Source organism: Heloderma suspectum, chromosome 1 (genome assembly GCF_057233095.1).
Source record: "Heloderma suspectum isolate Gila_16-S chromosome 1, 16-S_ref, whole genome shotgun sequence".
In the NCBI taxonomy this organism is placed as follows: Eukaryota; Metazoa; Chordata; class Lepidosauria; order Squamata; family Helodermatidae; genus Heloderma; species Heloderma suspectum.
The window spans coordinates 330,415,209-330,441,504 of record NC_139458.1 but is presented as its reverse complement, the minus strand read 5'-3'; the positions used below and the strand labels follow the sequence as shown (position 1 = coordinate 330,441,504).

General features: G+C 42.4%; 1 protein-coding gene across 1 annotated transcript in view; it reads right to left on the bottom strand.

The window, feature by feature from the left end:
• Positions 1–269: 269 nt before the first annotated feature.
• The window catches only part of CLVS2 (clavesin 2), a 73,645-nt gene continuing 47,618 nt past the window's right edge, over positions 270–26,296 (bottom strand). The window contains exons 4-6 of the mRNA XM_084831605.1: positions 9,767–9,877; positions 5,106–5,326; positions 270–1,321 (exon numbers count right to left, since the gene is read on the bottom strand). Of these exons, the coding sequence (XP_084687731.1) occupies positions 1,234–1,321; positions 5,106–5,326; positions 9,767–9,877 (420 nt within the window). The 3' untranslated portion in view covers positions 270–1,233. The remainder of the gene's footprint in view (positions 1,322–5,105; positions 5,327–9,766; positions 9,878–26,296) is intronic.

Here is a 26,296-nt window from a genome sequence, read left to right as displayed (position 1 = left end):
GTTCAGTCCACTTTTGGGGACTATTTGGTCTTTTGAGGTAAAAATGTATTTTCTGTCTAATATGGCACATATTCAGCTACACAATTACATCACAGAACAAAAGGTGGCTTCAGCATGATGCTGTACTTCACCATACTTATTACAATTAAATTTTGCTCAAAGTAGGATGCTGTACTTAATCTTTTACTATGTTAACAATGACATTGCCTTATTATACAATCTATAATAAACTCTAAGCACACCAAATAGGTATGATTTGTTTGTTTTTTAATAAATCCTTGATTAAATATACTTATCTACCAATGACACTTTATATGTAGAGACTGGTAAAAATATATAGATATGTATTCAGACTTCAGTTTTTCATAAGATTTAGAAATTCTGCATCAGTCTGTTGCTGCTAAGTATTATGAGCTGAACGCCGAGCATTGCTGAGTATGTTCCACAAAAGGAGGAAAGTTCTGAAACATGGACCCAATGTGAGGCAGATGTTTTGAGGCCCATCTTATGCTCAGGACCCAAACAGCACTCAAACCCCGGACTTTGTGAAAATACTAAAAATCAGATGGCTCGTAAACAAATCAAATATACTAAAGAATGGTGCTTAACTTCCTGTTTCTGCAATGTCTTTTTTCCTCTTGTAATCCAAAGCATATCCTAGTCTCAGCTATGAACCATAGCAATGTCTGTGAAATATAGTCTTGTAAGACAGGAAATCTCACACCAGTCATGTCTGCAGGATCCTATGTTCCCTTCTTAAATAAAAAATGCAGAAAGAAAATGAAGCAGTCAGTATGAAAGCGGTACATGGCTTTGTATAAAAATGATGAAAGTTACTTACAGCTGATTTTTTGTTTGTTTGAGTGCTTTCCGTTCTTTTACGGTGCACTCAACTGGCACATTTTAATAGTCACTCTTATTTTCCAGTACTGCATCCCTACCATTACTTACAAATGCTGAGAGAAGGAGAAGACTCTATTTACAAACAGGTTGGCACTTACAGAATATATTATTGATATCTTTCTCCTTTGATTTCCCCCCTCCCCACCCTGTTTTCCAGCCCAGGGCACCCATGTTCCAGGATGACTGGCAAAACCTGCTGCCTTGTTACGTTATGCTACATTAACATGAAAAACAGGGTTCCAGCTGGTACATTCTCTCCCAGGGGTTTGCTTGTTGCTGAAAGGCAATACCTTCCACCCCAATTCGTGTTCAATCGATGCTCAGACATCATTAGTCCAGTGAAAGCAACGGCTGCATGTTCTCGTCTTCATTTTTATCCATACGCTTTAACACTCCAGGGTCCACGACTGATTGAGACCTGAAAAGGGATTAAAAACAAAGGCCTGATATGGATCACTTAGAGAGAAAAGAAGGTAGGCCTTGGCATTTTCATAACTAGCAGGGCTTTAACCAGAAAAATTGCCTGGAGAATAAGGTGGGGAATATATGTCACTGCAAAAACAGCAACATAGGAAGCTGAGTCTGACCGTCGGTCCATCTTATTGTCAGCAATGATGGGCGGCGGCTCTCCAGGGTTTCAGGCAGGATTCTTTCCCAGCCCTACCTGGAGATGCCGGGGATTGGACCTGGGACCATCTGCATGCAAAGCAGGTGCTCCACCACTGAGCTACGGCCCCTCCCATGCATCTAAGAAACACAACAAAATGGATCTAAGCAGCACAGCTATGGATCTAAGCAGCACAATGACAGCCACTCTAAAGCAGCCTACCCCAAGTTGGTGCCCTCCAAATGTGTTGGATTACAACTCCCATCATCCCCAGTGGTGTGATTTCAGAAGTAGTAGCCTTATTGGCAGCCACTCTGCCTGCCCTTGGAACTCGCAGATGGGTGCGTGCCTGGTCTTGCACTTATGAACCCCTGAACTGCTGGTGATGCCAGGAGAGGTCCTGCAGAGATAAACAGGGCCCTGGAATCCCGGCTCTGAGTGCCCCCCACTTTTTCTGGGATCCAACTTCCAGTGGACTCTGCCTGGTAATGCCTTGACACGGACAAGGAAAGACTCTTCATTTTACCTTCTTTTTGGATTTACCCTGATGCTAAGGATCCTCACTCTTCCTTCCTGTGTTTTGGACAGAGCATAAGAAAGGACTAGTAAAACTCCACCTTCTATCCCCTGCCTTGCATTCACCAGCTTCCAATTCAAACTGCAATTCCCCTGCCTTCCCCCTACCCCAAAAGCTGAGATGATCAATGGCGCAACATCACTTCTTGTGCTTCTCTTCCCCTCCCATCTTTCGGACAGGCTTCACAGTTAACTATTACATTTCCATTTTGTGGTACTTTCTCAATAAAACTCAACTTTTGGAAAAGTTCTTATCGCTCAGTTCGGTAAGGACCTTACAAGAGCACTCCACTACACTGATCCAAAGGTACTCCTGCCATGCTCCTGTGAATAGAAATAGGGTTGCAGGGGCAAATGGTTCCCCTAGCACATTTGAGCTAAATTCCCACCCACCCCCAATTCCTGGCCAGTTATTCGAGCTCTGGAAGGGCTAAATCCCTGAAAATGGATACACAGTTTGCAGACAGTAGAGAGAGAGATTTGTTCTGAACAAGCCTGATAACTTCAGGTTGCAGGATGGGGCAGTTAGTAGAGGGGATTCTGCTACGGATCTAAGAGGACAACTATTGACTGTAGAAGCATAGAAATTTTATCAGATAAAAAAATCCTCCCCCATTCAATGGATATTCTCAAAACCAAGTTCTGCTAACTATTGCTAAAGCCAAAGAAGGATCCTCATCCATCATCACTACCTATAAAGCAAAGTCTCTTCGGTTATACAGAAGAAAAAGGCTCGGATTTCATAAAATTCATGCCAGCCATAAACCGCTGGTAGTATAATAATTTCAGCACACGGCTAATACTGTTTTCATACTGGCATCACATGCTACCTGGAAGCACTATTTGACTTTTCAAAAGGAATTTTAACAGGCACCCAAAATGGTATTCCCCAAAGCCATGGAGCAGAATGATCCTTGGCTAAGACAGTATATTCACCAGCTTTTTAAAGATTAACATGACTGCTAGCCAAAGTATAACTGAAAAGCTTAATTTGTTTGAACAATGAAACAAGTGATTTGTAGACCTCCAATAGATCATAATTGATATTTGAGGAAGTGCCTCCACTATATATGCCTACCTGAGGACTGAGATCTGTTGGAAGAGCCCTCCTCTGCATCCCACCAGTGCGAGACATACACTACGGTGGGACGTGGGGGAGGCCTTTTTCTGCTGTGGGACCCTGGTTGAGGAATGCCCTCCCCTTGGAGGCCTGATTGGAGAAGACATTGGCTTCATTTCGGCACCAAGTTAAAACATGGTTTTTTATCAAAGACTTTGAAGGCTAAATGCATTCCCTAAAGTAGCACACTGTTTTAACTGTTTTATTGTTTTAGATTTTAAATTGGTATTAGCTTGCGTAATGGTTTAATATGTTTTTAGTGGTCTAAATTATTTTTTGTTTTATACTGTCTAAATTGATTTTATCTGTACGCCGCCCTGAGGTCCTAATGATATAGGGTGGGATATAAATGTTTTAAATAAATAAATCATAATTGCATAACAGGGATATTAAAAACATGAGAGGCTGGATGGGTAACAAGGTGTGGCTTGGGAGGAAAGGATGAAAGTGGATACTTTGTGATAGAGACATGCACCCATTGCACCAGTCTGAACTTAAATGGAGTGAAAAACTAATTTCTGACAATGAAAATGATACCCATTCCTGGGCTGGGCATGGACATTTTTCTCTAGCAAAGCTCAAGTCAACAAACACAGAACAAGGATCAAAAGTTAATACAGCTACATTCCATTAACATGTTTTTCATCTTTCTTTATAAATTCAGAAGGAAATTGTGGTCACTGAGGAACCATAAGGGTGCTTCTATCGTAAAGGTCTGTCTTCAAATGCAATTTAATATTTGTTACTGATGTAGAATTGGATAAGATTTCGGCACAGTAATGTAGCTGTATATGTAATTCCCAGCAATATTGCTTAACCTGTTGTTGACAGATTATCTAGTTTCTAAACATATAAAGATTTGCACGCTGCAGTCTCTCTGATCCCAACGATGACACATAGTGTGGCCTGTGGAAATGTTAACTGGATGAAATCTGACAAATGGGGCATATCAATCTTGTTTTGCTGCCTGCCTGTTTCATTTCCACATTTCTTGTGTTTCCAGTATAATATCGGAAAGCAGAATTCATTTGTGTCCCTGTGGTGATATACATCTTACCACATCTGGAATTCATGCACCTCTCCATAGGATGGTTGTGAAAATTCCAGGGTGTGCTGTTGCACTCATGTCCTGCTGGAGGGTTTCCCGTGGGCAGCTGGTCAGCCACTGTGTGAACAGAATACTGGACTAGATGGACCCTTAGTCTGATCCAGCATGGCTCTTCTTATGTTCTTAGTATGACCCCAGTACTGGAGTGCTTTGGGATTCATCGCTGTCATTAGAGCCCAAAGTAACTTCTGTGGGGAGAAGCACCTATTAACAGCCTCAGTTGGTCTGTCAGCTACGCCCTTTCCAGGAAAGCGATACCCCGGCCACTGCAGTCTGTGGACTGGTAAATTTGCACTGAGCTTATTGTAATGTGCTGTATTAATGTTTTATATAAAGTTTTTGGTTTTTTATCACATTTTATTTTATTTCAAATAAAGGCAACAAAAAGAAGAACATACCTAATAATAAGTCAAAACCACTAAAGAAACAAAGAAATTCACTATTTATAAATCTTAGTCTATAACTGATATGCTTATGGAACACCTACAGTTTTTGTATTTATTATGATGTATTTTAATGTATATGAGGATGCGTTTCAAAGTCCTTTAATCTCCCTGTAAACTGCTTTCTCTCTCTCTCTCTCTCTCTCTCTCTCTCTCTCAATATGGTAAATCTATTAAATAAATAAACATCATAATTGTCATGTTATCTCACTAATAAGCATGATCATTTATTGGAATGGCTGAATGACACAGACGATATATGCTACTGTCCTGGCCCTCAACAGCAGACATTCAGTCTGGGAGATCACCTAGGTTTCTCTTCCTGCTTCAGAAGCATAACTAATGTACCTCTTCATTGATTTGGGAGACAGGTCCTTTTCAACTTCTTTCGCAGAAGTGTTGTAGGAGTCCACACTGTATTCACTGTCATCATCATATTCATGATCCAGCAGCGTTCTTGCCCATGTACCCATATCATAAGGTGGCAGCATTCCTCCAAATTCAGAAGGCAGAATCTCAGGATGAATCAACTGGTGCAGGCTGTTGAGGTTATTTCCATGGAGAAATATCTGTTAAACGATTAACCAAAAACATTATAAAGCAGCACCTTCAGTAAAACAGGCAGTATCTGAAGCAGAAAATATTTTTAAGACTTGAAGAGCCCAGTTAGAGGCAAAGTCCTTGCAAATCCCACTGGTGTGCACATGTCCTTGGAAATGCCCCGAGTAATTCTATGGTTCCTAGCCAATATAGACAGATAGTGTGGTGTAGTGGTTAGAGTGTTGGACTGGAGCTCGGGAGATCCAGGTTCTAGTCCCCACTCAGCCAAGAAGCTCACTGGGTGACTTTGGGCCAGTCAATGACTCTCAACCTAGCCTTCCTCACAGGGTTGTGATGAGGATAAAATGGAGAGGAGGAGGAGGACCATATAAGCCACCTTGGGTTCCTTGCAAGAAGAAAAAAGGCGGGATATAAATGTAATAAATACATAAATAAAATGCAGGTCTAATGTGTCTGTATATATAAATAAGCTCTGCTAAACTCCTGGGCATGTTGCATTCTTAGGATATTTGAAGTTTCTAATTTATTAGGAACCATCCATATTGAGTTGTATCCAATGCTGCACAAGCAGAAGTCTATTTATGAAAAGGGGCTTTCCCATCCTCGCCTCCCCACTGCAGCCCCTGAAAAGCCTCTCCTGATAATGAGGGGATTCTCAGGTAAGGCCTGGGATGGGGTACAAAGGGGGTCTGGCATGAGATGGAAGACTCACTGAAATTAGATGGATGGAGCGTGTGTGAGAAGGAAGTCATGAACAGACTTCCTTGCAGAAGTGAGCTTCATTCATGCAGCACTGAATACAACCCAATGAACTGAATTTTAAAATTCAGATGAGTTCCAATACATCTCATGTTGTAATAAGTTTCATGCACTTTGTGGCAGAAGCTGAAAACAAAATATAAATAAATCCAGCAAGATGGCTTTTCAACGTGTCTTTAATTTTAAAAGAACCAACCATAATAGTTTCATAAGTGCACTGAAGTCAGCAAAAAGTCCTACAACTCCTAGACTTTTTGCTGTCTAAACATGCCTAAGATTGTGTCCTTAAAAATCAAATATAGGACTGAGGAACACTACATTGTTTTTGAAATGAAACCGAGAGAGAGAGAGAGACAGAGAGAGACAGAGAGAGACAGAGAGAGACAGAGAGAAACAAAACAGAATAATTTGGAGAATACGGCATCTCTGGTTTTCTGAAATCTAAAACAAGCCACTCTGCTTCAGCAGGATCCTTTAAAACTATCTTACGGAGTGAGATCTGTGTTGTATGTCATTACGTGTTCTTCCTTCATCCAGTTCTAATCAGTATGACTACAACAGTGCATGGTAATTCAGCTGCATCTCAGTTTGCTTAAATAGTATATACTGTCAATGGCTGCGATCTAGCAAGCCTTTTTAAGTAGCCTCAAGGGCTTCAGTGTGTATAGTGGTGCTTTCTTTTATTTCCTTCCAAACAGTAGACCCACTTCACTCTCCATTTCAAGCTGCTTATGAAATTCCATTGTATTTTCAAAGACAGCATAAAAACATGGTCACGCAGCTGTTTAGGGAAGGGGATGGAAAAAAGTCAATGTGTGTGTGTGTGTATAGGGGGGTAGTTATCTGCCTACAAACCACTCTACAAACCATGCACTGACCGGGTTCACATATCACTGCAGACCATCATGGTTTATTATGGGTTGCAGTGCATTCTGGGAGACTTTTGAATATTCAGGCTGCAACTGCACCTTGTCATATTGTCTAAGCACAGCGATGGTGGGTTGTGGGCATAGTTAACAAACCACTGAGAACCCATGGGCTGTTTTAGGGTTGTGGGTGGCTTGTTAACCCTCACTGGGTTCTGATGACATGACAAACCATAGTTGCTCCTTGAATATTCGAAATGGCAGCCCACACGTGCCACAGCCCACTGTGGCTTAAATAAACCACGGTGGTCTGCTTGATCATGCCAACTGGCTTACTGCGTGCGTGTGTGTGTGTGTGTGTGTGTATCTGTATCTGCCTACTGGCATACTTTCTTGGATTGTGGTCAGAGTCTATGCCAAACATTTTTGCACACTAAATTGATGACCATGGGCAATGAACTGATAGAGAAATGTAGTAATCAACACACTGGAGTCTAACCACAATTTCTCCGCTAAGCCAGTGGATACGATTCCCATTTTAGTCTCTGTGATGGATTGAAAGTGAAAATACAGCAATCATACTTTTGTCTAATATGGTTAAAAAAAAGCTATTCATGCCTTTATAACCTCAACTAGTCTCCTCTACTTGGGTCTCCACTGAGTATCAGTGTATCAGCTGGTACAAAATGTGATAGTCCAACTATTGACAGGGTGGTTGCTGACCCATTTACAGTCAGAATCTTTAAGATAGTCCCAAATCATTTTAAATTAGGTTCATAAAGCACCTTTACACCCTGAATATCTTTTAAAATTGGGGTGGCTTCTATTGATAAAGACCAAATCATTTTAAATTAGGTTCATAAAGCACCTTTACACCCTGAATATCTTTTAAAATTGGGGTGGCTTCTATTGATAAAGACCAAGGGGAGGAGCCATAGCATAGTGGTAGGACACATGTTTTGCATGCAGAAGGTCCCAGGTTCAATCCCCGGCACCTCCAGGTATGGCTAGAAAATACTTGAAATTAGTGCTGTGCTGAATCCTGCCCCCTGTTTTCATTTTTTTCCCCTCTCCCTGTGAAAGAGGCATTGTTTTTTCTGCCTCTTTCACAGGGAGGGGGAGAATTTTTCTGCTTGGGGAGGGGACAAGGTTTCCACATACCTTTTTAAGTTTGGGAGGTGGCTGAAGGATCTTCTTTCTAATTTAGGGTGGCGGGTTCTCCTTGAAAAATGTCCCTAGCACGAGGTACTTACAGACAGGCTTCTCCAACCTGGCAGTACTTCTTGAATTCCTATGAGACCACATGACCATACCATCTCTAATAGGCATTCAGGAAGAACTCCTGGCTTGCAGAAGCTTCTTTGCAAAGAGTCCTGGGCTGCTTCAAACAAGAACAAATGGGACTTTGGAGCTTTAGAAAAACTCTTCTCTTGCTTGCTCTGTGTTCTTGCAAGGAAGAACAGAGCTTTTCTAAAGCTCTTTAAAAAATTACTGTTGCTTTGCAGAGAAGCTTCTGCAGCCTGGGAGTGCTTCCTGAATGCCTATATGAGAGGGTGAGGTCAAGTAATCATTTGGGAATTCAGAAAGTTCTGCCAGGCTGGAAAACCTTCTCTATAGAGTCCTGGGCTGCTCAAAGTGTAGGGGGTGTTTTTAAAGTAAAAAAAAGAAAAAGAAAAATAGAAAGAAGACTCCTCAGCCACTGCCTACACTTTAAAAGGTAAGTGGAAATCCTGTCCTCTTCCCCATGGAGAAAGTTATTTGAAATTCTCACCTTCTCAGCCTCTTTTGCCAAGGTTTTTGTTTCACCTCCACCCCTCCCTGAAATGCCAAAAATGAAAGAATCAAAATATTTAGCACTACCTGAAATCCTGGAGAACCAGTGCCAGTCAGTGTTGACAATACTAGCTAGATGGACTGACTAAGTCTGCCTCAGTGGCCTGGTTCACACATAATGCTAACCCATGCCATGTGTTGTTGAATTCTGGGTTGTTGTGATGTGTGAATGCACTTGTGCTAACAAACCATGGTTTGTTAACCACAAACAATCCAAAAAGAGAACCCATGGTTTGTTGTTGGGTTGTGACCTCTGGGTTGTTTAAACCCATGGGTTGTCATTATTTGTAAACTGAGAACTGCGGGTTGTTCATGGGTTGTTTTGCCAGGCTATAGCGGTGGTGAGCAAGAGTGGTAAAAATAACTGTCTACTCAACATGCCATTACTACAGCATCACAAAAGCATTTGGAATACAGGAAGAAAAAGGGGAAGAAGGAGGGAAACAAACAACCCAGGGACTGAGAAAGCAAACTACCATTTGTTCAATCATATGCTAAACAAACCCTGGGTAGGGTAACAAATCATGGCTTAAATAAACCATAGGTTACCGTTATGTGTGAACCAAGCCAGTATATGGCAGCTTCCTATGTTCCTATGACCAGTGGTTGAAAGTCAGTTTTGTTTAGCTTCTGTTATGTCATCATCTGGATTCTAAAATCTGTTAGCATCAATGTTTTATCTGTCATATAAGGTATACTTCCATTTGTTCATAAGCTTTTAAAAATATGATCATTATAATTCTTCAAAGCACCCTAACCTCTTGGAAATTAAGACCCATCTGACTGGAATATCAGAAGGTGATTCCAGAGGGTTGGCATCTTGCATGACAAAACAAACATACAGTTTGATGGTGGGTGTGTATGTGTTGATAAGTAAAACATTATAATACAAGGCATTGCAAACATAATATTTTGTTTCTTATTTTTTAATGGAATCCATCCACAAATTATACATTTGCAAAACCGTGAAAACAAAGAAGAGAAAAATACCCTTTTCCTTGTCTTTTCCTTTAAAAAGGGCCGTATAACTGTATAGAGGGCATGGATGTACCATGGCTGATTGACAAAATGAATTCCTCCGAAGCGAGCTGGAAAACTGTCCTAGGAGAGAATATAAAAACAAATACAGTTAGTGGATCACATTTGTAACTTGTTCTTCCTTCCGAGGCACTCAGTGCAGTATGCATATATTGCTATCCCATTTTATCCTTACAACAACTTTGTATGGTAGATTTGGCTAGAGATTGACCTGGTTTGTTTAACCCATGAATTGGCAGGGATGTGCCACAGCAAGCAAGTGTACTGCTGCCCACGCACTCCCCACTTCACATCAGCTTTCATAAACAGCCCGGGTATGCCCCGTTCCAGTGTTGCTTGATCCAATGTCTGAATCCAGAACTCTGGGTTGTTGAAGGAAAACAACCCAGAATTTTAATTGAACAAGGGAAAGGTTCCTCCTGTGCAAGCACCGAGTCATTACTGACCCCTAGACTTGGGGTCTAGGGGTCAGTAATGACTCCTTACTGACCTGCTTGCACTGGCGTTTTCATGGCAGACTATAGCGAGGTGGTTTGCCATTGCCTTCCCCAGTCGTGACTACCTTTCCCCCAGCAAGCTGGGCACTCATTTTACTGACCTCGGAATAATGGAAGGCTGAGTCAACCTGAGCCGGCTACGTGGGACCCAGCTTCTGCTGGGATCGAACTCAGGTCGTGGGGAGAGTTTCGGTTGCAATACTGCCACCTACCACTCTGCGCCACATGAGGCTCTTAATTGAACAACAAACCATGGGTTTATTCCTGGGTTGTTTATGAAAGCTGATGCAAAGCAGAAGTACTGAGTGGGCAGGAGGCAGCGTGCTCATTTGCTGCCATGCAACCCCAACTAACTTGTTTAACCCATAGTTAGTTGTTACATGCAAACTGGGTCATTGTGACTTGCACAAACATGGCTGAGCAGGAATTTGAATCCAGATTTTCCCACTCCGAGTCCAATACTCTGTCAGCACTATTACACTAAAGACAGTCTGTGACTGTCTGCTGAATTCTCTGTGTTAAAATGCAGCCGTTTGTTATTTTACATTTCAAAGGGAAAAAACCAAAACACCCTCCCTCCCCCACATTGTGAAGGTACTGTCTAAAAAATGGAATTCTTGTCTTCCATTCCAGGAGAACAATATGTGAGATGTCCAATTTCCTGACAGTAGTTCTCTCTTAGGAATTCTAATAAAGAAATGGCTTTTTCTTTTTCTTTTTTTGCCTTCCAAACAACACTATACATATTTTCCAGTCTAGACTGAAATTTGTGTTCACAAGATGTTTCTGCCTTCTGTGTATCTAACTTCACTTTCATCTATGTTTAATGGATTAATTATGTTAATTATGGAGGACGGGTGAAGTGCCAGATGACTGGAGGAGGGCTAATGTTGTCCCTAACTACGGACCAGTCAATCTGACATCAATCCCTGGAAAATTCTGGAGCAGATTATAAAGCAATCCATCTGGAAGCACCTTAAACAATGCAGTGATTACTCGAAGCCAACATGGATTTGTCAAGAAGAAATCCTGCCAGACGAATCTGATCTCATTTTTTGATCAAGTCATCTCCCTTGTGGACTGTGGGAATGCTGTAGACATAATATACCTCGACTTTAGCAAAGTTTTTGACAAAGTGCCCTATGATATCCTGATGAGCAAACTAGCTGAAAGTGGGCTAGATGAAACAACGATCCGGTGGATCCACAGTTGGCTACAGAATCGGACTCAAACAGTGAATATCAATGGGACCTTCTCAAACTGGGGAGAGGTAACGAGTGGGGTACCGCAGGGCTCAGTCCTGGGCCCAGTGCTCTTCCACATTTTTAGTAATGACTTGGAGGGGTACCGCAGGGCTCAATCCTGGGCCCAGTGCTCTTCCACATTTTTAGTAATGACTTGGAGGAGGAGGTGCAGGGAATGCTGATCACATTTACAGATGACACAAAATTGGGCGGGATAGCTAATACTTTGGAAGACAGAAACAAAATTCAAAGTGATCTTGATAGACTGGAGCGCTGGGCAGAAAACAACAGAATGACATTTAATAGGGATAAATACCAAGTTCTGCACCTAGGAAAAAGAAACCAAATGCACAGTTACAAGATGAGGGATATGTGGCTCAACAACACTACAAGCGAGAAGGATCTTGGAATTGTTGTCGATCACAAGCTGAATATGAGCCAACAATGTGATGTGGCTGCAAAAAAGTCAAATGCCATTTTGGGCTACATTAATAGGAGCATAGCTTCCAAATCCCAGGAAGTACTAGTTCCCCTATACTCAGCACTGGTTAGGCCTCATCTGGAGTACTGTGTCCAGTTCTGGGCACTGCACTTTAAGAAGGATCCAGACAAACTGGAAAGGGTTCAGAGGAGGGCAACAAAGATGATCAGGGGACTGGAAACAAAGCCCTATGAGGAGAGACAGAAAGAACTGGGCATGTTTAGCCTTGAGAAGAGAAGACCGAGATGAGATATGGTAGCGCTCTTCAAGTCCTTGAAAGGTTGTCACAGAGAGGAAGGCCAGGATCTCTTCTTGATCATCCCAGAGCGCAGGACACAGAATAACGGGCTCAAGTTATAGGAAACCAGATTCCGGCTGAATATCAGGAAAAACGTCCTGACTGTTAGACTGTTAGTCACCTTGGGAATCTTGACTGAGAATTGGGGAGGGCAGGGGACGTATAAATCTTTTAATAAATTAACACATCTGTTTGCCCATTACTCTGTTGAATGGTTATACATTTGATCCTTTCTTCTGTTCCAGATAACTAAAGGGAATAGCATATTAATATGCACCCAGTATTCACTATCAATCATAAAGTTGAAACTGCATTCTGTACTCTTTAAATGTAATTGTAGAATATTTATGAAGCTCTGCCTAACCTGCATACTCAAGAGGTTTTCTATAAGAAAGTTAGGGGGAATGTTTCTCTATTGAGCTGCTTTCAAAATTGGTTTTGGCTGTTTCTCCATAGGCAGCTATTAAAGAAACATGAAAAAAACGAAAGTCAACTGTACAAACCAATTTTGCAAGCAGTAATTGACTGTACTGCACTAATGAGCAGCTCACAGAGGCCAGGGATGCGGAGGCCTAATGATTCTGTTAGAGCAGTCTGGAATGTCCACTTTCATATGAAAATGGAAGTTTCAAGCCCTCATCATTGCTAAGAAAATATAGCTTGAAAATGTAACCCATGTGAGCCTTCCTGTCTACTGTCCATCAAGTTACCCTTCTAACTTTCTCTCTTTCACTCAATCCATATATACGGGTTTCTCTGTGCACTTCATTTAAACACAACACATTCGCTCAGCATTTTGCAGTCCTTCGTTAATGTTCCCATGGGATGAAAAATAGCAGTGAAGTTGTACATTCCAGGGAAAGTACTGCAGTTTTATAACCATCTGCAGAACCTTGCTGGTCAAGAATCTTCTTCCTGGCTGGTTATGAGGAACAAATTTATTATTGGAAAGGTTAATGTTTTGATGTATTGCCTTTCAACCCAATATATATTTCCTTCCATTAGCTCTATGTCCACCTCCTGGGAAATCCTCTTAAGCTTTGTTTATATTGCATTCTTCAACTAAAGCTGCAATCCTAAATACTTACCTGGGAGTAAGCCCCATTGGGCCTTACTTTAAAAAAAAGGTGGTTAGGCTAGGGCTATAAAAGAGATCAGGGTGCATATGAAGAGTTATCTAATTCATTCTCCCAGCATCCCAGTGGGGTAGATTAGGCTAAAAGATAGTGACTTGCCCAACACCATCTAGGCGGAGTGGGGATTAAACCTGGTTTATCATATCCCCACACAATATTCTATCTACTAGACCTCACTGGCTCCCATGGCAACTATACAAGTTATTACCCCAAAGCACAACAGATTTACAAAGGGTGATATAAATGATATGAATCCGTGTACAACTATATATATATTCTGGAGGTGACGGACTCGACCTTGGGGGAGCTGGGGGTGGCGATAGCTGACAGGAAGCTCTGGTGTGGGCTGGTCCATAAAGTCACAAAGAGTCGGAAGCGACTGACCGAATAAACAACAACAAAACGACTATATAGTAGCAAGGGGCAATTAAGGAACACTGTATATAGAATTATTAAACCAGTTCTGTATACATCTGCTGCATGTCAGGTAAACCTTCCTCTTGTTCCATTATTTGCTGGTTTTGGCTCAACGGACATCTTTTTGTCTTGCCTCTATTAATTAATTTGTTTGTTTATTTGTTTATTTAAAATGTTTAGATTCTACCTTTCCTCCAAAGAACTCAAAGTGGCTAACAACAAAGATAAAACATAAATTAACAATCTGAAATATCCCTTATAAATTAAAACTAAAACAGCAGCAGGAAATGTAGAAGAGAATGCAACAGCAATTAAAATTATTCAAATATTCAGAGAGTTAAGCTAATTCCATAAAACAGCAGTTGACAGCCCAAATGTCTTCTTAAAAAGGAAGGTTTTTACCAACTTACAAAAGGTCATTAGAGAGGAAGTGCAATGGGCTTCCCTCAGAAATGACTACCACAAGCCTAAGCACACAGCCATCGAAAAAGGCACTCTCCCTGGCCCCAACTAAATGTATTTCAGAGGATGCTGGGACGCACTGGAGAGCACCCAAAGATGATCTCAGTATGCAGGCAGGCACATGTAGGAGAATGTAGTCCTTCAAATACCCTGACCTGAAACCATTGAGGGCTTTAAAGGTCATAACCAGCAATTTGAGTTGTGCCCAGAAACAAATTGGAAGCAAATGCAGCTGTTTCCACAAGAAGTCACACGCTCCATATCTGCAGCCTCCTTGGACAACATTCTGGACTAATTGTGGTTTCCAAGAGCTCTTCAAAGGCAGCTCTATATACAGCACATGGCAATAATCCAGATGTGGTGTAACACCACAATAGCCAGATCTGCATTCTCAATGGTGTAGTTGATACACCAGTCTCAAGAGGAAAAGGCACTGCTAGCCACAGCTGAGGCCTGGGCATCCAGAGTCAGGCCAGGCCCACATGAACCCCTAAACTATGAACTATGTTGGATGGGGGAGTGCTACCCCATCCAACACTGGTTGAAACTGAGTTCCTGGGTCAGCTCTACTGACCATGAGCACCTCTGTCTTGTCTGGATTAAGATTCAATTTCTTTGCCCACATCCAGTCTATTACCACTTCTAGGCAATGGTTTAGGACCTGGAATGAGATGGAAAGGAGACATAGAGATGGGTATCATCTGCATATTGGTGACACCAAATCCCCAGACCACAAACAATCTCTCCCAGCAGTTGAATAGCATGGGAGACAAGATAAAGCCCTGAGAGCCAAGGTATTGAACAGGAGTCCCCCAGCACCATCTTCTGAATCCACCCCTCTGGGAAGAACTGGAACCACCAGAACATCTCCCCCAAGTCCTATCCTGGTGAACCAGTTCAGAAGGATCCCATGGTCAATGGTACTGAAAACCACAGAGAAGTCCAGCAGAACCAACAGGGACATACTCTCCTGTTCCGTACATGACACAGGGGATCCACCAAGATGACCAAGGCTATCTTGCTCCTCAAACCAGCTTAAAGCTAAATTAAGCTTTAATTTAGTTCTAGACAGTCAGTCTCATCCAGAAAAACCTGGAGCTGAAAGGTCACAACATGCTCAAGCACCTTGCCCCAGAATGGAATATTAGAAATCAGCTGGAAATTCTCCAACACAGTGGGATTAAGGGATGGGTGTTTTTAGTTTTTGTTTTTTCCATTAAAGGCTTCTGTGACATCCACCCCTCCTTTACCCAGGCTTTCCCCTATTATCCCTTCATGCCTAGGATAATAAGCCTAAGGAGTGGACGTCACTGTACCCACTGACTTGACTAACCTTTTACCCAGCCAAAATTAATGCCAAGTATGTCAATTCTGTCGCTGATACTGTTACTTCTAATTTGGGACATGAGTGCTGGCTATTATGAGTTCATGAATAAGGTAGCATAAATGAAGACCAAGCTGGCACATGGATTTAACTCAGGAAAATAAAAGTTTATCATTTATGAGATGCTATTCCAGTGTTATAGATGTTATTATTTATATTGCATAGATCTTGTTAATTAGCCCAAACCTGACTCACTACCCCTCTAAATCCTCTCTCCCCATCCAAGATAGTGCTCGGTTGAACTCCAAACCCCATCTCCCTCAAAAACTAACTCCTAACTAAACTGAACTGAATACAAACCCCCTGCAGACATCAGTCACTCTCCCCTCCCCACAGGTAGAACTAAAACAGCCAATCACACACAAGCCCCATCCTACTCACAGTTAACCCCTTCTTGCCTGAACATACTTTCTCTGAAAAACTAAACACATTAACATTAATACAACAAAACAGAACAACATAACATGCAGATGATTTTATCAGAGTCTCACTACAGCTTCTTTTAAAGATGCTAGGATGCCATCCTGAAACAAGGCATTTAGCATTTTTGCCACCCACCTTGCCAGTATCCATCTATCTGGCTGTTTGTATTAGCCAGGATGGGCAAGGGTCAAATGCACATAAAGTTGGTGTCGCCTCTCCAAGAATCTTGCCCACATTCCTGGGTTGCACAAACAGAAAGGTATCCTGTATAACCAGACAAGTAGGGGCCAAAGGTGCATTAATGGTACTGCTCTGATTGGAATATCTAATTCAGAAGGGATATGAGTAAATTTATCCACAAAGTGCCTAGCAAATTGGTCACAGTGGGCTACTGAGCAATCTTCTCCTCCATCATGCGGGCTAAAATGTAACAGCCCTCTAAATACTTGGAACAGCTTCCCTGGCCAACTCAAGCAGATGCAATGGTGGTGGAAAAGTAAGATGTCTTTGTCATCTTCACCACCACAGTGTAAGCTCTAATATGAGCTCTACCTTGGGTTCAATCAGATTCACCATGATTCTTCTGCCACCATCACTCTAGTCATCTTCCCTGCTATTTCATTCATTGGCATCACCTCCTAAGACCATCAAGGAGCAAACTAGCTCCACATCCAGAGAGAGGACATTCCAGAACAATTGTGTCAACCACCCAGGTCATTTCCCTATTCCAAAAGTCCACCAGGGCTTTTACAGGATTACCAGCTTCTGTCACAGGAAAATCACAGACAGCCATCAGGAAACCACTTCAGATCCATCAGTATCCTGAGATGGGCCATCTTAATGGGTCCCTCACCTCTGCAAATGTTTCCTATGGGGAGATGTTCATACTATAGAGAGCGCAAGAATTATGAAGAGGCTGGATTTCACCGTCATGTACATTCAACAGCTGAGTCTTTTGCACTGCAGGCCCTTAGCAGTCTTGTTATTTTCCATCTGAGTCTGCACCATGATTCTTCTAAATGAAAAATTCATTCAAGGAACTTTCACTGATGCTAGTGCCTGTCAGGGTGGACACTGAGCCCATAGAATCCCAGAGTAGTTCTGATTCTGAGGAAGAGCAGTCGCTCCTGGGAGAGGAGCACGCTCCTCTTTCCCAGGACCAACAGCTGATGGAGATTTCTCCCACCAGCATTCCTAGTTTAGTTAGAAGTCCAGGGAGTGACCGAGCACAGATAGCAGACTTGGTGGATGCATGACGCAGACGCAGAGAGCGGCGCCAGATGGAGGGCGCGGAAAGGAGGCGTAGTGCCCGGTTGGCGCACAAACAACGGCTGCGCCCAGAGGATCCAAGGGAAAAGGGGAGGGACTCTCCCTAGTCCTTAAGTTTAGGGGTCTGCCAGTAATTCCCTTTCAAACGGGGACCAACTGTTCCAACTTAGGGCATGGGTACTGTGCTGCTCAGATCTAGTTGCAAACAGTATAGTTGTTAAGTTGTAAAGGAAGAATAAAGCTTTGAAAGGAATCCCTTTGTCTGTGTCTGGACTTGGCTGCTGGATTAGACTGAGAGAGGCCTCCAAGGAGCCCTTGACAGTGCCTCTCTCAATGACATTTCCAGACCTCCCTTTCTTAAGCTTCGCACATTCGGCCTTCCCAAGTCTTAATGAATGCAGCATCGCATCTCTTCTAGGTTCAGCTCAAATTCTTATAAGCAATTTATATACTTTCCAAATATGAACCACACACAATTAAATGTTACATTCCCCAAGATTCCTGGGCATGTCTTGCCTTTTCCATTTTTAGCAGAAGCTGATCCATCATTAGTGACCTTTATGATCTTCTTGACTCTGCTAACTAAAAAAAAATGCTATGGAATTAGAACACCTGAGTTGCAAGATGCATGTTCAGCAAATGGAAAAAGCTACCTGATGAGACTGTAAAACAGTAGAATCACCCGTAAAAATAGTTTATAAGGGATTATCTTTACATGTGTGTGTTTTTTTCCCCCTCCTGAAAGTAGCATGGTACTTCTGCCAGGCCTCAGAGGAGATTTCCGGGACAAGAGGGCTCCCTCAACCCCTGCCGTCTTGAAGACATTGCTATTTCTCAACTGCTGAGCATTTGTCCAGAGAATAATCAGAGCCAGCTTGGTAGTAGCGTGTGTGACTTCAAAAAAGCAGGTTGATGGCTTGTCATGGACCACGACCCCGAATCCTTGTCCTCAGAAGATCTGACCTCTTGTCCTCAGAGCATGAGGCTCCAGAGTTAATGGTTCAGGCAGAAGACTTGGCTATGGAATGGCATCATCATGCTTACACCTCCCTGAGACCCAGTTGTCCAGAGAGATCCCAGGGGCCAGCTTCCCCTACATCCAGAGAAGGTTGCATTACCATCTGAAGACTCAGGCCATGAGGAAACTAGCATGCCATAGCCACTCCCACACATCTCAGTCTGAGATTGCTAAAATGGGCTAGGCCTCTTTAAGAGACAAAGCCTCAGTCAGCATAGAGGCAGGGCCAACCAGCCTAAATCTAGCAACAGTTCTATTTAAGCCTCAGTCTTGCTCTGATCCTTGTTGGAGCAACATACAGACAATCCTTTCTAGCTTCTAGCCCCAGCATCACTCTGTGGTGCTGATCTCTTTTTATCTTGCTTCCTGAGAAACCTCACCTAACCTGACCCTTGTTCCAGATCTGATCCATAGCAGAACCCTGCAACCCAAGCCACATCACAGGACATCATCAGAACCCACAGAACCTGAAATGGTACATGCAGATAAGCCTTAAGTCTGTGTCATCTCTCTCACCCTCACTGGCTCAGTTGACATAAGCAAGCTGCCTTCTTGAAAATGTGCGCTGAGTGGAAAGTTTGGCATGTGATGAAATGCTAGTATGATTTATTTCACCTCCTGCTTACAACTCAACCCAGTGCACCATTGCAAAGTTTAGGGAGAGCAGTGATGCACTCATTGGTCTAGCTGCCCTTCTCCCGCAAACCTACTTTGATGTACAGCACATATTTTTGTAATTTATTAACATCTGAGTTTATAGCACCTAGTAAATAATCATATTAAAATATATTTTTCCAAAGTGTGTCAAATGTTAGTATACATCAACCTTCTACGACCTGGTTCCATCCAGATGTTTTAGACTACAACTCCCAGCATTCCTGACCATTGGCCATTCTAGAACTGATGGGAAACATCTAGAGGGCACCAGGTTGGGGAAGGTGGTGTACTTTCTTACATATGCTGAAAAAAAATGTAGCTGGCAAATATTACAATGTTTGTGCTCTTAGAAATATCAAAGCCCACTGTATGCAGAGTTAGTAATGTCATACATGGATCTGTGTTTAATATCAGCCTTCTATTTTACAATATAAAGTTGACCTACACCTGACAAAACCTCAGACTTACATAATATACAACTGACTTTTGTTTTGTTAAAAACTGAAATCCTTGAAAGCATTCTAGGAAGCCAGAATGTAGAGTCGGAGTCATTGGGTCTGCTACAAGATTACCTCAGGCAAACAGCTGCACTTACACATTTTATTAGCTATAGATCAAAAGAGAGGTGTCACATATTTTATTACCAATGAAGCACAGGTTTGCGTAACTTGGGACATCTGCCTTGTGAGGTTTTTTGATATTATTAAGTCTAAGAAAAGGCTAGAGGGTTTTTTTTACCTCATATTCATCCTCTAAAATGAAGCCCTCCAAATAAACTAAAGAGGATTATTTATTTATTTATTTATTTATTTATTTATTATTAAATTTATTAATCGCCCATCTGGCTGGTCACCCAGCCACTCTGCACCTTTTGGAGTTTCTGTGTGTATGCCTGTTTGTGTACATCCTTTCATAAGGAGGGAACGCTGTCACTGTTAGTCAGGCAACCTGAGGACCCAGCCATAAGAACACTCCCCTAAATTTCTGGCAATTGGGGGGTTCGGCTTTCTGGGAATCATTTTCAAGTGAAGACAACAGATAATGAACAAGTTTCTCTTTAGATGCAAGAGCAATAGAAAGGCAGGATCAAGGAACTACTCAAGAGCAGGCCACCTTGGGGAATCCCTTTAGTGGGAGCTAGGAATTAGTGGGAGCTAGTGGGAGCTACCTCCCTTAGGAATTTTCCAAATTCATTGCTAGCTGTACAGCAATACAGTAACTTAGCTATTGTATATTATAGTTTTATGTTTTGTTTCGTGAACCGCCTAGACAGCTTCAGCTACAGAAATGTAATAAAGAAATAGCTGGGCATTTGTCAAGGATATAATTATGGATGGGCATAAGGCCAGACTCATGCTTGGCAGAAAGAAAGAGCACTAATAGAGGAAGTTCACTTGCCTAGGGAAAGAAAAAAAAGGAAGGGCATTTGCTGTCTTCAGTCAAAACTATTGGGGGGTGGGGGGGTGAAGGACCACTACACTCTAGGACAGAAAGGATGGAGCAGACTACTGCAGGAAAAAAGTTTGTAGACTCTGGGACAGGGAGAATAAAATCACCTATTGCAGGAAAAACAAGAAGTCGATTCCAGGATATGGAGAGTAAAGCAGTCTACTGCAGGAAAAAAAAAGGTGGTAGAATCTGGGACAGGGAAGATAGAGCAACATATCTCAAGGATAAACTTGTACAGAGTAGGCTGCCAGCACAGGGAGCCGACCAGACTGTCATGGCACTAAGAGGTCAACTGAAAGAAGTGGTGGAAAGAAATGGGGTGCTGGAGATAACAGTTGATTCTCTTCAGGATCTGTTCAGGCAATTATGTTCTACTGACATAGAAGACGGGAGCTGTGGATAAGCTATACATTTCAGGATAGAAGATGGAAGAATAATTCTTTCTTTATGAAGTCCTGACTGTTTAGTCCAAGTTGATTCCCTGGAGGAGTGACAGAACTTGAAAACAGTGAGGAAAAAAAAGGAAAGAAGAGAGAGAAAAGAGAGAAACAGAAAGGAATCACGAGAGAGAGAGAGAGAGATCAGAGGAGTTGTGGAAATGCTGTGAATTTGGTGAGATGAAAGAGATAAGTCTTTCTTGTTTAGCTAGTTTTAATGTTTTAGCTCAGGATGATTCTGTGGAGCAGGGATGGAGAACATGTGGCCCTCCAGATGCTGTTGGACTGCAAGTCCCATCATCTTTCACCATTGGTTGCTGAGGGTTCAAATTCTGGGTTGTTTGTCCCCCAACAGCCCAGAGTTCCAGGTTCGACGATCGCGATAAACAACCCAGAGATGTCGCATCCCTGTGTTGTTTATCGCAGTGGGAGCAGGTGGGCACGCACGCAGGAACCAGCATGCACCCTTGCTCCCATTCGTCTTCTCAACAACCATGGTTTATTAACTGTGGGTTGTTACAACATGCACACCAGGTGAACATATAGGGAGGGTTCCATGAGAATCTCTCAAATAACTATGAGTTCTATACCTGCAGAATTGCAGAAGCAAGAGCAGCATGTGTGATCATGTGGGCACTGCATATAAACGTTAGCTAACATGCACTTGGTTTGATTCCATAATGAGAGAGCTAAGCAGTTTACTTTTGCAAGTTGCCAGATGCCCCTGCATAAGGAAACTGTTTTCAAAAACATGTCAGGCTTTAATAAATCCAGGCACGTCTGGAAACGCTTTTTGCCCTGGTCATTTGCTGCATTCAGTGCCTTTCCCTTGTGTTTTTCTTATCTAAAAACGATTCAGCCAGCAAACAAACAAACAAAACAAGTTTTTAAAGGAAAAAAACATAATGGAGTCAGGCAGGATAATATGGGAGAAGGTGCTCATTCAGACATGTGGGCCCCAAGCCATTAGAGCTTTAAACCAGCCCTTGAACAGGGTGTGGTAGCCCCTGAACTGAACTTGGTAGCAAACAGGAAGCCAGTGTAGTGCCTCAAGAATTGGGGAGGCACAGTTCCATCCAGGTAAGCCAGTCAGAATTCTAGCTGCCAAAATCTGCTTATTGGTAACACCTGTGGAGATTCAGAATAAGAATACTGAAGAACAGGGGCAGGGAATATTTTTTTTAGCTCGAGGGCTGTATTGGCTCCATGGAAACATGATGGGAACAACATGCCAGCTGTGCCAGCCAGAAAAAGCAGGTGCAGTCCTTCAGAGGACTGGCTCTGAGGGGGTCCTTCCTCAGAGCCAAGCATTATGGGAGGGGTGTCCCAAAAGATGGACTACAGGCTTTTTTTTCCAGCTGACATGGCTCTTCAGAGAGCCTGCCCGCACTCTGTGTCACTCTGAGAGTGAGCCAGAGGATAAGCGGCCACAGAGGACGGAGGACAAGGTAGGGAGGATAGAGGAGAGGTAACATGTGCCATGGGGCTGATGGGCGGACCGGTGGGGATGACAGACAATGCGGCAGTGACAATGGGGGATGATGCAGCAGCACACAGTGGAAGAGATGGCACCAGCCCTACTTGGGGCAGTGCCTCCCAACAGAGCTAGTTTTCCGTTTCCCTCACCTTCTCCAAGGTGTGAGTGTTTCAGGAAGGGGCCTCAGCAGGCTGGGTGGGGAAGACCGGAGGTTGAAATCCCATGTACACTTACCTGGAAGTAAATGCCACTGATCACAGCAAGATATACTTCTGAATAAACATTCATAGGATTGAGTGGTAAACGTAGAGGATCCATCCACTGTAGTTTGCTATCTACTTTTAAATTAAATTAAATTTTGTCTGACACATTTCCATTATATACAATTTATGGATTAGATCCAGGATCTGCCTTCCACAGAAGAAAGGGCTCTGCCCCATCCTATTTTTGAGGATCCCCCCTCCCCTCCACACCACAGCTCACCCCATTCAGCTGCATCCCCTGACTCTCTGTGTAGCATTTTCAGGGGGCTGGAGGGGCTGTCATGGGAAAGAGGGGGGCAGTTTGCTTCTGTCAGAAGTTCACTTCTGTCAGTGCAGTTGATCCAGCATAAATCTAGATCCAACCCAAAATTTTCAGACTCACTTTCATCTAGAACCAGTGTAGTCCTTCACATTCAGCATCCATGATGGCCCTGATCTCCTTTGACAGCATTTATACCACGGCTGTTCATTTACAGTCGTAGCTGGAAGGAACCAGGCCTCTATTTGCATGTTGTTACCAAATCTCCATTCAGAAGCAGCTTTCGACACACTTAGCCAAAGTACAAATAGATGTACATCTTCATCCACATTCTGTTGTTCTTCTGGGCCCCACTGAACTGACTGGAATGCCTCTTCTGAAGTACATAAGAATGTGCACCCCTCACCAGAACTTCCAGTTGTCATATGCAACTACTTTTCTATGTCACTGATGTTTGGTTTCCCCCGTCCCAAATTTCTACTAACAGTACTGCTTTAAACTGCTTGCAGATTCTTGTCTGATGCTTCTATGGGGCTGTTCTTCCTGTTGCTTGCATTTTTTGTGCTTTCTCCTTCTGCGCATCTGCAGTTTTGTTTTGTTTTTACCCATTGTCTCTGTGTGTCATTTATATCATTCTGCTTTTATGAAATTCTATCCACCAGGGTTGTCATGGATGGCAGAAAGACGACATAGAATATTTAAAAATAAATAGTATTACCAGAGCTGGATCAGGGCCCAAGTGTGTAACAAAAGGAGAACTACACCAAAGGGCTCCTTAAAGGACTCTGCTAGCACACGCCCCTTTAAATGCACCATTATGGTTCTCAAAAGATGACGCTTTCACTGAACAGTCAAGAGCCCTCCTTTGAGAAAAGAGGCATATTCTCACCAGCTGCAGGCAGCCTCCATCAAGTAGAAACACGATCAGAATTGCTCTGCCTTGATGCAAATTGACCCTGGGCATGCCAATCTGCTGCTGACAGAGGATGCAGGTGCTGAGAAATGTCACAGAAAGTCATTTTTGCATTTCTACACAGAAGCACACACACAGGAGGAGCCAGCAATTAAACATTTGAGTGAGTCAATAACAGGTGCAAAGTTACAGCCCGGGCAAATATGCAGAGCAAAGGCCAGACTGAAAGTGCTGAAACTATCTATTTTATGAATGGGAAAAAAATTAAAGCCAAGGAATGTTTTTTGCTCCAGACTTGAGCAAACTGGCATTGTTTATTTTCTGTTTATTATTAGTCATCTACTGATTTAAATTTAAATGTAAGGAGACACGATGGTCTTATAGGCCCCTTCCAACCCCACTATTTTATGATTCTATGAGACAGGATAAGGACCACATAAACTTGGTATTTCCTATCTGCATTGGAAACACAGAAAACTGATGGTTTCAGTTCTGCATACCCTACTTAGTAAGTAAGCAACTTGAGTAATAAGTGTTCCATTAGTAAGTGTACAGAGTATGGATCTACTCCAAACCCATCTGTGCTGTCTCTTTCAAGCATCCAAAGAGAAACAGTGGTAATTATCTTCTGCTGGTTTTTTTCCTGAAGAAATTTACCACTATGTTAATGGTCAAGTGCAAACCCTACCAGATATAGGGACACATCTGGCAGTGGATTCAGCAATAAATGCACTGAAAACTGCCAATGCAAATGCAGTAATTCCCTTTTACTCCTCTTAATGTTGGCAATTCAGTACAATGTTTTGCTTTAATAGAATTCTTAAAATAATGCCCCTAGCCTAGGCTTATAGGAATCAGTTGTGCTTGTTTTTTGGTTTTGCAAAGCATATAAAACTGGAGTAATAACAACTGCCATAGAATGAAATCATGCAGCATTCTAGGGGAACAACCCACATCCTGTTGAAATCAATAGTAAAAGCTCAAATGCTCTCAATATTTTTGAATTGCGCATTTTGGAGAAGTAAAAACAGTGCCTTCAAACTCCTGCTCAGATTCTAACATAAGCAATTTCCTTCTGCCTGCCAAAATTTGTCCTTCAGCTTCACAGACACAAAGTAATCTTTGCTCCCTATCCTAAACTGCCAAGAAAAGTTGTTTTGTATTATCTTTAAAAGTTGCTAGAAATGGGTTGCATTTGCTTAATGAAATAAGCAATAGCTCAAAATTTGTAAATTCAGCACTGACATCACAAAGCATAAATTAGAGTGAAACATTGGCTGAATCCCAGCAATGGAGATTCTAAAAAAGGTCAAAATGATTAAGATCTACCAGATTCCATGGCCTATGCACAAAGACGTGTTCAGCTAGTAATATATGCATCCACATTTATTTTTGCCTCCACCCTGTGATGTGCTTGCAGTCTGGATTGGCAAGGATGATCAACGTGGGGCTGGTGGATGTATTTTCTTGTCTCACAATGAGGTGATGGATATTATGGTTACTCATTCCCTTCCATCTCTTTAATTCTGTTAAAGATGATATTAGCATCCTTGGCCTAACTATTAGATGGGCAAAACTTCTGATTATCAGAGTGCAGTCTTCTGCAGGAACTATCAAATGCCCCTGCACACAAGAAGGAAGAGGATTACATCTTCTCTAAGAAGCAACTTGCCACTTCTAACATTATATAATAGTCAGTGGAATTTTGGGGAAAACACAGCAAAAGGGGTGCCCCGGCATAAATTCATTGATTATACTGTAATCTTTGGGTGCAGACAAATACATATATACGTAAACAACTCCTTTACAAATACTTAACTTTTTTTGCTTTTGGTCATATGAACTCTGGTATGTAGATATGTGACTTCACCCCTTGACCTGTATTCTTCACACAGTGTTCAACAAATTGCCAGACTATTCTCCAAACACCAGCACACACTCAGGTTTTCCAAATCTTCCACAGTGGGGTCCCAAACTGACACCCTGAGCTGGCCTTCCCCAATCAGATGTCCTGCAGATGTTGTGAACTTCAACTCCTATCAGCCCCAGCCAGCCCTGGGAACCTTGGGAGTTGTAGTTCAAAACATCTGGGGGTATCAGGCTGGGAAGGGCTGCCTTAAACTCAGTAACCAGCTCAACCAAATAAATCTACCTGGAGTTGCAGGATATCACGACCGGAGGGGCCATTTTCCCCAGCAGCCTAGTGCTCTGCTGAAATGTACTCCCACAGTTTTTTTGACCATTCTCATTCACTTTGATAGAAAAGAAATGGCTTTCGAAAAGAAATTCAAAGGAGAAGAAAACTCAGAGAAATTCTCACAGGTTGGGTTTGAGGTTCTTGTGGTTACTGTACTTATGAGGTGGCTGAGGAGTATGTGTGAGTGTCCTATTTCTCATT